This window comes from Saccoglossus kowalevskii, chromosome 15 (genome assembly GCF_978046115.1).
Source record: "Saccoglossus kowalevskii chromosome 15, keSacKowa6.1, whole genome shotgun sequence".
NCBI classification, from domain to species: domain Eukaryota; kingdom Metazoa; phylum Hemichordata; class Enteropneusta; family Harrimaniidae; genus Saccoglossus; species Saccoglossus kowalevskii.
Window position 1 is genome coordinate 25,331,549 of NC_140655.1, and position 12,542 is coordinate 25,344,090.

The 12,542-nt window shown below is 35.6% G+C and overlaps 1 protein-coding gene across 1 annotated transcript in view; it reads left to right on the forward strand.

Annotated features, from left to right (window-relative positions):
• The window catches only part of LOC100375879 (uncharacterized), a 45,438-nt gene that overhangs the window by 2,599 nt on the left and 30,297 nt on the right, over nucleotides 1-12,542 (forward strand). Inside the window, exons 2-7 of the mRNA XM_085490618.1 lie at nucleotides 255-501; nucleotides 1,190-1,258; nucleotides 3,045-3,149; nucleotides 6,230-6,325; nucleotides 7,044-7,195; nucleotides 10,992-11,089. Coding sequence (XP_085346744.1) covers nucleotides 301-501; nucleotides 1,190-1,258; nucleotides 3,045-3,149; nucleotides 6,230-6,325; nucleotides 7,044-7,195; nucleotides 10,992-11,089 — 721 coding nt within the window. The 5' untranslated portion in view covers nucleotides 255-300. The remainder of the gene's footprint in view (nucleotides 1-254; nucleotides 502-1,189; nucleotides 1,259-3,044; nucleotides 3,150-6,229; nucleotides 6,326-7,043; nucleotides 7,196-10,991; nucleotides 11,090-12,542) is intronic.

A 12,542-nucleotide genomic window follows, 5' to 3' on the forward strand; every position in this document is an offset into this window, starting at 1 on the left:
TTGTATGTCCCTTTTAAGCTATCATTACCATATTATGGGTTTATGTTTAGGATATTGAAAATAAAAAAAAATAATTTCTGAAATTCTGGAAAATGATACCTACCTTCAAACAACCTTCATGCAACATGTACAACGAAATAAAGTTGGGCAGTATGTGACTTCAAACTGTGTGATATGCATTTTTCATCTATCCTGTGGAGATAATATAATTCATTATATTAACTTATAATTCTTTTGCCTATTTTCTCTTAAAGCACTGCTTCTTTTTTCTGATTGGTAAGTTATTAAGAACATCACAAGATGGATGGTGGAATAGCCACACAACCTCCACCTCAGCGTTTTTTTCATATGCCTCGGCTGCCACAGCACCACAGAGTGCATTTCTACAGGCATGCTAGCACACCTCCCGGAATATCGCTATCGTTTGATGGCAAGCGAATGAGAAAGGCTGTACAAAGAAGAACGATAGATTACAATGCAACATGTATAAAGTATTTGGAGGTGAGTTTGGGATATTTAGTGTTTGATCTTTACTTTTGTTTTGTGTGTTAAACTTAGCAATTCTGAGGAGCTTAGATGGAATATTATAGACCGGAAAATTATTTAACTCACTGTCAGATGGTGAGTCTCAATATGGTACACTGTGAGAAAAGGTTGTTCATCTAAGTATGGTATAGGCTTATGGTTCTACAAGTGGTTTTACACAACGAAGGTCTCAACAAGTTTTACTGAACCTCCATAAACCGGTACTCCTTTGACTCCCACAGGCACATGCAAATTGGCCATCATTCATTATGCAAATTAGTCACAGGGTAGCTTAACCTGATTACAGATTTACAAATTTCTAATTTCTGGTTGCAATGTACATAACCAAAGGACTGTTCAAATCGCCCACAAGCAACATCAGAGCATGGAGGTATACCTCCATGATCAGAGACAGCAAGTAGTATTACAGGGGTTGAACTTGCTAGTAAAGAGGGGCACCTAATGAAATTCTGGTATTAATTAATTGGTTACTGATCTAACAAAAAACGGGCCGTCCATTTTGTCTGATATAGTTGGAGGTGATGCCAAAGAATAACTTTAAGATAATTTTATTTCACTGAATTTTATTTCCTGAAACCAACTGTCACATGATAATATTTATCATATCCCAAATGAATAATATCTGAAAATTGTTTTCTTGTAGAATCGTACATGGCAGCGTGATTATCGTGATATAAGAGCCATTCAGCCAGATAACTCATATGGAACTGATGTAAGTACATAAAATATAATAGATATTGTCTTAAACAAATACTATAAAACGCGTGCAATGCAATTTCAGTGAATTAGACGAATGCAAGATTTAACAGAATCTTAATCTTTAAAGTCGCAACAATTTCATTGTGAGAATGTACTTTATTTAAAATTAGCAGGGATCTGCCCACACTGGTCAGCACTGGACGCTAGCGTCCAGCACTCAGAATTTCCGTCCAGAACAAGTTGCCGACTGGCACTATTTGTTTATGATACACACAGGATGTCGGCCTCCAATTGACATTGACATTCTGTTAGTTTTACCAAAAGTTTAAAAACATCTCGTTGGTGATTTTGATGTAATGGCTAAGATAATAAGACAATATATTTATGCAAATAAAATCATGCAAATTAGATGCATTATTATGCAAATTATCTGATGCTTGACATGAAGTCTTGGGAGAACACTGAAATCTAAGCTGAAATAACATAATAATTGAAAGAAAACATGTTTTACAGTATTTGTGTACATGTCCAATGTGGCATAGGGTAAAAACAATGATCCTAGACTTGTTTCTCATTGTTGTGGGGTAAACAAAGTTTGACAGCGCCTAGTTGAGTAAATTCAACTTGTCTTGTTTTGTACTGACAATCTTGGACCAGAAAAGTCACCCCACATTATTTTTGTGTGTATTTTGTATCGAAAAATTTGACCAAGACCAGAAGGCAATGGAATTTTTTTCTTCTTCCTTTACCAAAAAATGGTAGAAATTTGTATGAAAATGTGCTAAAATGTTACACCAACTTTTGGGCGGGGGAAGTTTTATGAAGTTCAATTAATTAAAGCAGGGAGTCGTCACCTGTGCATGCGTCAGATGGCCATAGCGTGTCATTGTTTACAAACAAGCATCTACCCATGAGCCTTTGCATTTTTAGCGTGTATATCTTCGCTTGGGACTCGATTCTTCCACTATAAATGTTATTAACACTGATACAAATAGCTGTTTTTCAAGAGTTTTGTACTGCTACTACAAATTGACATTGTCTGCTCAGAAAAGGTTTTTCTATGATACATTGTGCATATGATGACAAGTTTCTACCTGAACATCAGTATATGTAGTGTATTTAAGTAAACGTTCTGATGCACGTAAACTGAACTGAAGTGATCATTGTAATTATACGTAACCTATAAAATGAATCGCGAAGCTCAGAATTATTCATTATTGTTTAAATGACGTGTCACTGACGCATGCTGTGTCGATGCAATTGATGTCAAAATGTTAAATGTTGCTGCAGTGATGTTGAAAAACATTTTACTAGAGTCACAGAATTTGTAATTTAGTAAAACTACATTCACTTATTAAAAAAAAAATAAGTGTAAAAACAAAAGAAATCAGCAGCCACAACATTTTTGTTTTATTTTGTCTCAAGTTACATACAGTCACTTACAATTTTAGTTGCGTCTTGAAGACCACTTTCCTGAGAAATCAATTTGACTCGGCTTCATTCATGGGAATTTCATTTTGACTCTTGGATCCCTACAAAATCAGCCCTGGTAAAGGATGCACTGCTGCTTGTAGTATTAACTGTCCTGAACCAAACTACATTGGGACTTGAGGAGTTCAGTTTATGGAGGACCGTGTAGAAGGAAAACTGTTTCCTGTTTGCACAAGGCTAGTTTTATACAGTTGTACTATGTTGTCATCAATGAATTCTTGTACTGCTCAAGTATCGAAAATATCACTGAACAGTTTTCAGTCTCACTGATTTTTTAATCATAACTATCTTGTTTTACTTATTTCCAGATGATGCTTCCGTGTGCTATGGTGCATAATCCCATCAATGCTGTCACTACAAAATTTGTCAGAACGTCAACCAATAAAGTTAGATGCCCTATATTTGTTGTGAGGGTAAATAAAAATCATATTTATCAACATGTGGTAGAGTAAAACCTTAAGTTAGAGTTGTATCATTGCAACACTATTTGTTTGTCCATCTGTCTGTCCGTCCAATCGTCTGAAAATTTGTCCACCAGCGTTGATCCTAAATACACAAGATGTGAGGAGTTGCAGGTGTGCTTTTATTCACATTGACATACTCCAGTGAAGTTGTAAGTTTCATAAAGTTAAGTGTATCTGCAAACACCATTCCAATACATGAGCCAACAATTGTATAATATATCATTAAAATATGACTTGACAATAGACACACTTGTGTCAGTAATATGTATATAAGCACATGGGTAAATACAGTATGTGTGCCCAACATTTATCCAGGCAAGAGCCCAGGGTCCTGAACATGGAAAATTGCCAAAAAATAGGGGTGGGTCTTTGCCCGGACATCCCTTGCAAAAAAAAGAAAAGAAAATTTGTGAAAAATTGACAACACGATGCACTAAAGCCGAACAAGTTTGACACTTGCTTCGCGGCTCTCCATATACTTTTAAGATTTGCACAAACCAAACAGCCGGCCCTTTTCAGGGCCACAACATATTTTAAAATGAGAACTACCGTTTCTGCTTTAATATACATTTTTGTAGACTTGCTGACTGTTATGATTCTGATAACAAATTTTGAAAAGTAAATGTAAATTAAGTAAACAGCGGTGAACATGCTGCCCTGAAGGCAGAACGTGAAATTACCTATTTTGCTGTCACACACCTATTTTGCGTTATTAGAATTCACAACAGACTGCAAGGAAGTCAACTGCTAATACAAGGAACAAACAATAGGTTTTTGTTATATTTTTTTATTACAAGTTGAGAAAAAGACCCCCTGGGCATATTTCTTTATTGTATCAAAATTGGGGTGTGGGTGCTTGTCTGGACATGGGTTCTTACCCGGATAAATATGGTTCATTTATTTGCTTCAAACTCTATAAAATATTGAGAAATATTGTGGTCAACCTGTAGGGATTATGTAATCAAAACAACTACCACAGCTTAATTTAAAAAGTGAAATTCTGTTATTCCATTTTTATACCACAAAAAAGAAGGGGGGTGCGAGTGTGTTACTATTAAAGCTTTTCTCTGAAGCTAAATCCAGAATGCTCAAAAATTTGATCTAACATTCATAGGTGTTACTAATGTATGAATTGAGATACTTATTTAATCAAGCAACAAAGTGCCATCACAATCTGGAAATAGACAAAAATAATGAAATGTCATTACTTTTTAGCTTCGCTGTCGACTTTGACGAGCGGAGCTTATCATATGAGTGATTGTCCGTCGTCGTTCGTGTCAATGTTTTACTTTTTCGACTTCTTCTTGAAAACTACAAGCCTGAATGCTTTGATACTTGGTGTATATGTACCTTGGGTAGACCTCTCTCAGATTTGTTCATTTCATGATGATATCTCTAATTCTCTAATTTTGGTGAATATTTTTGTCATTTTTTGTAAAAAGTGATATTTTCGACTTCTTGTTGAAAACCGCAAGTTCAATTGCTTTGATATTACATATATAGGTACTACATGTGGACCTCTCTCAGATTTGTTCATTTTGTAATGATATCTTTAATTCTCTAATTTTGGTGAATATTTTTGGTAAAAAGTGATATTTTCGACTTCTTGTTGAAAACCGCAAGTCCAATTGCTTTGATATTACATATATATGTACTACATGTGGACCTCTCTCAGATTTGTTCATTTCATAATGATATCTTTAATTTTCTAATTTTGGTGAATATTTTTGTCATTTTTGGTAAAAAGTGATATTTTCGACTTCTTGTTAAAAACCTCAAGTCCAATTGCTTTGATATTACATATATAGGTACTACATGTGGACCTCTCTCAGATTTGTTCATTTCATGATGATATCTTTAATTCTCTAATTTTGATGAATATTTTTGTAATTTTTGGTAAAAAGTGATATTTTCGACTTCTTGTTGAAAACCGTAAGTCCAATTGCTTTGATATATTATACATATTGGTAATACATGTGGACCTCTCTCAGATTTGTTCATTTTCTAATGATATCTTCTGTTCTTTAATTGCCATGTGCATTGCTAACAGCGGAGCTATCTCAGCCGACAGGCTGCTTGTTTATGTCCTTGAGAATGGACACAAAACTTCAGTTGTATAAAAACGTAATTTCAGAATAAAACTTGCCTGTTTTCTCTTCCAAGGCCAGCATTGGATTGTTGCCCACTTGGATGCCAAGTGGGCATGCTTTGTGATTGGTGGAGTTATGTTTGATCACTTCATGATTCAGTCAAATTGCACTAATGCACTAAAATTTGGAATTGTGATATGGTCTATGGGTTAATATTTAATTTGGTTTATCTCCTCTCAACCTTCCAATAAGGCAGTTGTGTGGGTGGGGGTGTGTGTGTGTGTGTGTGTGACAAGGGTTACATTGCATTAGATTTTAAATGCTGTTGGCTGATATTTAGCATAAAAATAATAGTATTTCTAGTATAAATTGATAAATTTGTTGTTCATGTTACTTAAAACCACACTGCTTATCACTGACTTGTGATTAAAAAAAATGAAACCAGGGAACGGTTCCTTTGTTTGTTTTTTCCAAGAAATCGTCAATTTTCATCTAAAGTATGAAAGCCGCTAGTTTTCAGTTTTCACGATCTTGTAATCTTGGGGGTCGGCTTATAGTAAGCATTAAGCCTAAATTAGACATAGGCGCATCGCAATAATTAAATGGTGCTAACACTGATACAAGTGTTGAGAAGTTTTGTAATGTGAAAAATTGGTATTGTAGGTATAGTGCATATGATGACAAGTTTATACCTGAACATCAATATATGTAGTGTATTTAAGTAAACGTTCTGATGCACATAAACTGACATGATTATTGCAGTATGTAACGTATAACATAAATCAGAAAGCCCAGGGAATCTTGAAGTATTGTCTTTATTAAGTTTATTATACTGTTAATACAATAAAAACTATTAATTCGCACACCATTTCACTGTAACTGCTGTTCTGATACGTCTTTGATGTAATGCGTGTGCCTGAATGTTCTTGACCTTTACAGTGGACACCAGAGGGTAGAAGATTGGTTACTGGCGCTTCCAGTGGTGAATTCACCCTGTGGAATGGGTTAACATTCAACTTTGAAACTATTTTACAGGTAAAGTGTTAAGTACATTGAATCAAAGCGAAAATACTTTAAAACATACTGAAAACAATCACCGTTTTCTGCTGTTTTCACCATGGCTAACCAGTATTTTCTGTAACTTATTGTTAGATGAAGGGTTTCCCCCATGTTTTGTATCTGTCAATATGGTTCTTATATCGAATCTGGCACAGCCGACGATCAGGACCCTTTGATTAGTTCTCTATCTTGAGCAATGCTTAGCGCAATGCCTGTAAACATATGGAATGAAAAAAAATTTAGTTACCATGTTACAGTGGGAGCAACATATCTGAATACCCTTAGTCTCGCTTGTTTGCAACATGGCTGATCACTTTACTCAATGGTTGGGTTGCATGCGATTGCAAAACAGAAATGACACAACACGTTAAAACCATTTAGCGAAGTTAATAATGTTGCAAACAGATGCTCACAGTTTTAACTGACGTGCACTATGACCGCAACATTTACATTTTTCTCTAGAACTATTACTCAGGATTTCATAATTAAAGAAAGTTCAAGATGGCAAAACTGCGCACTTAAAAACACAATTGCGTTTACTCTATGCTACATACGGTGTTTTACTGGGGTATTTCGACTACTGTCATTTACACTTCAAATACAATTGGGTTCAACTGTAATGAAGTGTTCATCTATGGCATGTTTCGGTGATCAATGCTCATTCCTGTGTTTATCCCTGTATTTTCACCTTCAGGCTCACGAATATCCGGTACGTACGATGACCTGGAGCCACAACGACATGTGGATGTTGACGGGTGACCACGCTGGCTATGTCAAATACTGGCAATCAAACATGAACAATGTCAAGATGTTTCAAGCTCACAAGGAACCAATTCGTGAGGCAAGGTGGGATTCCGTCATGATCACAACTCAACTAATGAGTCAGTCATATGACGTGCTTTGTATCAGTAGGACACACTACTACTACATTCAATATTTATTATTAGTAATATCTGTGGCCAATTATTTCATACAAAGTGTCATCAAAATTTATCAAGCTTCTAAGCAGAAGCAAATTCTGCATTTGGGTATTTAATCCGGAAGCACATTGTAAAACAAATTTTATTTCCATAATATGGTGTCGCTGTGGTTGTCAGTGTGTTGAAATGGGAACCCACGACTTTCAAATTTGAATTCCACACTAGATTCATTATAAATTAGTCAGTGGAACATGCAGAGTTCATAGAAATTAAGACCTCATAATACTGCCAACAATTTCACATGAACACGTCAGCCCCTTCATTATTAACTGGAAGTTATAGTTTATATATTATATTTATGAATACATAAAATATTTATTTTTACATAGAATTTTATATTCTGACAAAATATACCAATCTTTCTTTGCTGGTTTAAAGAAGCCAATAACTTTGATGACACTTAAGTGTAAATGGATGTTTATAAATAAAGGGGTTGTTTTTTTTTGCCCGTCAGCATAGATGAAATAAAATACAGTTGCTGAGCTGACGTGGCAGTGACATGCACAGGGCAATACTGTTTCACAGAATTTTGAGCATTTTTCAAATAAAGTTCTCCTGTTTTGTGAACAATAAAGATGAAATTATATATTCAATAAAGATTACATTTTCCAAAGTTATAGATTTGAAATAAAAGAGATAAAATAAAGTACACATCTAGCATATAATTATTTGTTTAATAAAGTTACCTCAATAAATAAACTGCCTTTTTCACCCCTCCCTACCCCGATAAATTGCTAAGAGCTTACAACTACCGATTACTTTTGCCCTGAAATTGTATGCAAAGTCCAATACGGTTTAAATCTGCTATCCTGTTGATCATCTTGTTAAATTAAAATTATCAACAAATTTCAGTCGTTCCCTTTTAAATCTAAACTACTGGCTCATCTTTATTATTGAGAAGAAACCTTTTTATCTAGTGAGACTCTTAGGCCCAAATAAAAAAAAAATGTGTGGTTCCAATAACCCCATCCGTAACTGAAAATAAACCTTTTTTGGCCAAACAAAACAAATTTTGCAAAATCACAAAAAATTCAAAGAGGCATGAATGAGACTGAATGTATTTTACGAAATTTTGACCAACTTGGAAAAGTAGGAAGATCATTAAACAAGTTTGTAGTTAACTAAGGAAGTACAGTTTAATGATGCATGATGAAAACAAAATGTTAATCTGACCTGCCCTATCTGTTTTTAAAGTGCATGTTATCAGAACCACATAATTTGTTTTGGCCTAACCTCAAAAGCCCAACTCTTGTCCAAATTATGTCTATATCAGTTAATATATCTGGACTGTGCATATATTTACATATATTTGTCTTTAACTTAAAAAAAAACAAGTTTCATTCCATCCAGACTTTTCAGTTGTGGTCATGAAGGACTCTATGTCTGAGCAATTTAGCCCTACCTGCCCCAGACAACCCTTTGCACAATTACACACTGAAGAAACCAGGTACGTACACAGTAGTTATTGTTCTCACCCAAAAATGAAAAAGAAAATATTTTATGCTAAAATGTTAAATTGTCATTCTGTACTTATTTGTCATTGTACAGCTTGGGAGTTGAAAACAAAAGGTTGTTGTACCTGTACCTGTACCTGTACCTGTACCTGGTTTCTTTTCACTTGAAACACTACTATGTATTGTGGTTAATGCCACCCCCCCTCAACGCCCTACTGCCCCTACAGAGATGTGTGATGGTGATGTCAGATCGAGCCCATATTGTGTAAGCTGAAACTGAACTGGCAGATGTATTAATCGCCTATCTATATTTAGGCTGGTGTCTTAACATATTCAGTCATGGTTGAGAAAGTTTAAAAGTTGAGTTTTCTGCTGGCTAAAGGCAGGGTACAAGTCCGATCTTACTTTCAAATTGACTTTGCACAGTGCTGCAATGTCTTTTGTTATATTTTACATAAGGTGGATTGAAGAGAGTTATTGTTAGGCGGTTTTCGCTCAATTGTCCTTGGTTATTCATTATAGCAGCTGATTGTCATCATTTGTATTGCTTTGGGTTCAGTTCAACAGAGGTTTTTTCTCCAATATGCTGGTGACCAGTTTTGTCAGTTTTTCTTTGTCTTGTCTGGTGGTTTCATTCAAACTCGAGATTTACCCTACACATAGCGAGTTTCTTATTTCCCTCATTTTTGTTTCCAGATTTATTCAAAATGGCACATTGGTGGCCATTTTGTTTTTTCCCCATGTTATCCTGTCACTCAGACCAACTTTTACAGATTATGTTTATATTTTGGTACAAAGCAGGAAAGAGTGGCTTGCATTTTCTCTTTGGTTATTTTTGGATTCTGATTTTAACCAATTGGCATTCATTTTCATGAAAAAGACAATCACACAAATTGAAAATGTTATCAAATTTCTTTGGCATTCTTTAGAAGATTTTATTCAAACTTCGTATGAATGTCACACATAGTGGGTTACTGATGCATGTCAGTTTGTTTTGTGATTTGGTTGTGACTGGCGGCCATGTTGGTTTTAGTTTCATACATCCTTGATCATTTTCTAGAATGTATTTTGCTAAAGACATGTAATAATGGTGTTCATTTGCACATTTGTTTCAACATATCTTTAACTATTTCTCTGATGTACCTCGTCCAGTTTCCTTCAAACTTCATGTTGGCTTTACTTGCGGTTGGGTCGGATCAGCCTATTAGCCAGGAATTTGCAACTGCAAGTCCAAAACAATTCAACTTCATAAAAATGTAGATGGTTTCCGATATATTTTGGTAAAATTATCAAAGAACAATAGGAAAAAAATGGGGAAAAAGTTGCCAGTTCAAAATCAAAGTTGTCAGTCTGTTTGGTGGGTGGACTGGTGGCTGGCTGACAACCATGGGTCGGATACTGATCGACATCATGTATTTTCATGATTTTGATTCAAAATTTATGTAGCCTACCCATTTCTCATGCAGAAAGACCAGACATAATGGTGTGAATATTTTTTGTGATTATGTTCGATGTCTATATAGGTTTCATTGCTGATATTTGAATGCATTGCATTCACAACCAGTCCTAACATGTGGCAATTCCACATAAATGAAGATCATTTTTCCAGTGATACCATACAATAAACGTTTCCACTTCAGTTGGTTATTTGTCATATCTAGAGTCATTTTTTTTTCAAAGACTTAGACAGTGACATTTATGTGTTTCTGAATAATAGTTGGTGTATAGGTACTTCCGTTGTGGATAAAGAGCTTGAGGCTGCTTTTTTTTATCTCTGCACGAGTTGTCTGATTTTGTACAAACGAGCTGAGCTGTCTACGACCCACCAAGCTCACTACTAATCACTGAGCTGCTTCTCAGTCAACCTTTTCTCCACTATTATCATTCCTTATAAGGGCTTCTGTTTGCTAAGATCACGAGTATGTGAAAAGAGTAAGAAAAACATCAGTGGCTATAGTAAAATTCCCTGAAAGTGCCCTTTAAAAAATATTCCTCAATGAATTAAGTATATATATATGACATTAAGCATATATGAAAACAGGCCCCATTCTGCCAGTGTCTTGCACTTCTGTGTCAGTTTCAGTTTGCCAATGTGGGTCTTGACAATAGCTTGGAACGAGTGAAGACCAATCATGGAAGCCTTGATAACTGGAGAAGTCAGTTTGACATATCTCCGCATCAGAAATCCTCTATTTCTTTTACCAACAGTTTCTGTCCAACTGACAACAAATTTGCTACGTGTTCTGACGATGGTACCGTCCGTATATGGGACTTCATACGATGTCAGGAAGAGAGAATCTGCAGAGGTATGTGACTTTACAAAAGACAAAACATTTCCTGTGCCCTAAGATGTCCTTCCTGTCAAGTTAATATGTTGAAAAGTAGTGCCCTCACCCCTATGTTTTCGGGTTACTGGCTTATTGGTATGTTGATGTCCTGAGCTCCAGCTAAATTAAAGTATTCTACAGTAATCCAACTGGCCACATATTTACAGCAGCAACTCTGTAGGTTTAAGAGGTGGCTCCAGCTGCTACAAGAGAGCTTATACAGCCCATCTTGCGTAAATTATGTCTATCTTGTGATTTTCATGTCCATTGATACAGCCTGATTCACTGATTCAGATCATAATACATCTTGAATACCCATTCAGGTCTTAACCCATCTTAGGAAATTTATATGCCTACTGAATACTACCATTAACCCATTTGATCTATCTATGACCACTGATTCAGCCCATTAACCCATTTGATCTATCTATGACCACTGATTCAGTCCATTAACCCATTTGATCTATCTATGACCACTGATTCAGTCCATTAACCCATTTGATCTATCTATGACCACTGATTCAGTCCATTAACCCATTTGATCTATCTATGACCACTGATTCAGTCCATTAACCCATTTGATCTATCTATGACCACTGATTCAGTCCATTAACCCATTTGATCTATCTATGACCACTGATTCAGTCCATTAACCCATTTGATCTATCTATGCCTACTGAATACTACCATTAACCCATTTGATCTATCTATGCCTACTGAATACTACCATTAACCCATTTGATCTATGACCACTGATTCAGTCCATTAACCCATTTGATCTATCTATGACCACTGATTCAGTCCATTAACCCATTTGATCTATCTATGACCACTGATTCAGTCCATTAACCCATTTGATCTATCTATGACCACTGATTCAGTCCATTAACCCATTTGATCTATCTATGACCACTGATTCAGTCCATTAACCCATTTGATCTATCTATGCCTACTGAATACTACCATTAACCCATTTGATCTATCTATGCCTACTGAATACTACCATTAACCCATTTGATCTATCTATGACCACTGATTCAGTCCATTAACCCATTTGATCTATCTATGACCACTGATTCAGTCCATTAACCCATTTGATCTATCTATGACCACTGATTCAGTCCATTAACCCATTTGATCTATCTATGACCACTGATTCAGTCCATTAACCCATTTGATCTATCTATGACCACTGATTCAGTCCATTAACCCATTTGATCTATCTATGCCTACTGAATACTACCATTAACCCATTTGATCTATCTATGCCTACTGAATACTACCATTAACCCATTTGATCTATCTATGACCACTGATTCAGTCCATTAACCCATTTGATCTATCTATGACCACTGATTCAGTCCATTAACCCATTTGATCTATCTATGACCACTGATTCAGTCCATTAACCCATTTGATCTATCTATGACCA